The sequence below is a fragment of the Cervus elaphus genome, chromosome 3 (assembly GCF_910594005.1).
Source record: "Cervus elaphus chromosome 3, mCerEla1.1, whole genome shotgun sequence".
NCBI classification, from domain to species: domain Eukaryota; kingdom Metazoa; phylum Chordata; class Mammalia; order Artiodactyla; family Cervidae; genus Cervus; species Cervus elaphus.
The window spans coordinates 55,853,658-55,855,657 of record NC_057817.1 but is presented as its reverse complement, the minus strand read 5'-3'; the positions used below and the strand labels follow the sequence as shown (position 1 = coordinate 55,855,657).

At 57.7% G+C, this 2,000-nt stretch overlaps 1 protein-coding gene across 1 annotated transcript; it reads left to right on the top strand.

The window, feature by feature from the left end:
• The first annotated feature begins 287 nt into the window (after positions 1-287).
• On the top strand, positions 288-2,000 carry LOC122679087 (serine/threonine-protein kinase MARK2-like). Its single transcript, XM_043879343.1, has one exon. It carries the CDS (start codon positions 288-290, stop codon positions 1,998-2,000), a length of 1,713 nt encoding a protein of 570 aa, XP_043735278.1.

Here is a 2,000-nt window from a genome sequence, read left to right as displayed (position 1 = left end):
TAGTTATAGCAGAGTTGGTATAGCTACTAGTTTGCTAGCGTAGATAGTATAGTTAGTGTCAGCACTGTTAGTCTTCTCCATAGTTAGTGTGGTGGGTATAGTTAACAGGTTCCTAGCATAGTTAGTATCTGCACTGTTACCATAGTTGTTAGCATTAGAATAGCTGTATAGCACGGTTAGCATACGCAGTATTGTTAGAACAGTTAGGATTCTTAGTGAGGGCTTAGTGGTAGAGTTAGTACAGTTAGGTCAGTAGTATAGCTTAGTGGTAGTTAGTGTAGTTAGGGATGCAGGACTTGACAGCCATCTCGACCAACAAGATGGCTCGTATCATGGATTATGACATCCTTGACACCCTTGGCGAGGGCCAATCCGCCGAGGTGAAATTGGCCCGGCATCGTCTCACCAAGGCACTGGTAGCCATCAAGATCATCGAAAAGACAGATCACACCAACCTCCGGCAACTCTCTCAGGAGGTCAGGGCCTTGAGAAGCATGAACAACCACCGGAACATTGTCCAACTCGTCGAGATCATAGACACCGAGGAGACTCTCTTTTTAATCATGGAGTACCTCAGTGGGGGAGACTTAGCCACCTACCTGGACGCCCAAGGCTACCTGACCGAGGGGGAGGCCCGAGGCGTGTTCCGCCAGCTGGTCTCAGCCCTGCAGCACTGCCATCGGCGGGGCATGGTGCACCGGGACGTGAAGCCGGGCAACATCCTCCTGGAGGCGAACAAGATCAAACTCTCAGACTTTGGCCTGAGCGACCAGTGGCACCCCGGAAAAAAACTGAACACCTTCTGCGGCACCCTTGAGTACATGGCCCCAGAACTCTTCCTGGGGCTGCCCTACACAGGCCCAGAGCTGGACGTGTGGAGCCTCGGCGTGGTGCTGTACACCTTGGTAACGGGATCCGCCCCCTTCATGGGACGAGATTTCCGGGAGCTGCGGGACTGCATCTGCACAGGGCACTACCGTGTGCCCGAAGGCCTATCAGGTGAGATGAAAGACTTGATACGCCGTATGTTAATGCTCAACCCGGCCAACAGGGCGACTTTAGATGATGTTCAGCATCATCCTTGGCTGAACGTGGGCCTGGAAAGGCCACTCCCGCCAGCCTATGGAGATTACCCTGGGGTGACAATGGGGATGACACTGGGCTGGTCGAGGGACCAGATCCAGGGCAGGCATACAAGCACTGGCAGAGACTCGAATGGACCCAAGGTGCGGGCCCGCACCATCTTTGTGAGGCCGGCTGTTTCCTCCGACCTCAGCAGCCAAGAACATACGCCTCCCGCCAGCCCTGAAGTGTCCACGCTTATTCCCGACTGGCTTTGGGAGACCATGGAGCAGGAGAACCAGGAGTCAAGGGAGAAGACCAGGGAGCCTGCCACTCCCTCACCCTGCCCGGAGGCGAGGACCATCACCCCCAGCTCAGCCCCCTCCACTCGCAACACCCGTGATGGCCGCAGCGCCCCAGCCACCGATCGCGCCGGTGACCGCCACGACACGTGCGGGACCAGGCTCACCTGTGACGCCTGCGGCGGGCGTGACAGCAGCCACACCCGTGATACCAGCTTCACGCGGGACACCAGAGACGCCTGCGATACCAGCCTCACCCACGGCGCCCTAAGCACCCAGGACACCACTGGGGCCTGCGACATAGAAGACGCCCGTGGCGCCCGCGATACCTACGGCGCCAGTGTCCCCAGGGACACCAGAGGCGCCCGTGACACCGGTGGTGCCCACGGCACCCGGGACAGCAGGGGCACCTGTGACATGAGCGGTAAAACCCACTGCCCCCCAGATGTGCCTGATGCGGGAAGCTCCACCCTTGTTGGGCATCCCCAGAATTTGTCTCCAGTCACTCCCCCTGGCCTCACCCAGAAGAAGAAGGGGGTGGCTGGGAGAATATGGAGAGGTCTCCTTAAACATCTTTGCTGTGGGCTGCCCAGCAAGAGGGGTAAAAAAGTGAGCCCAGAAACACCTAGGGGATGA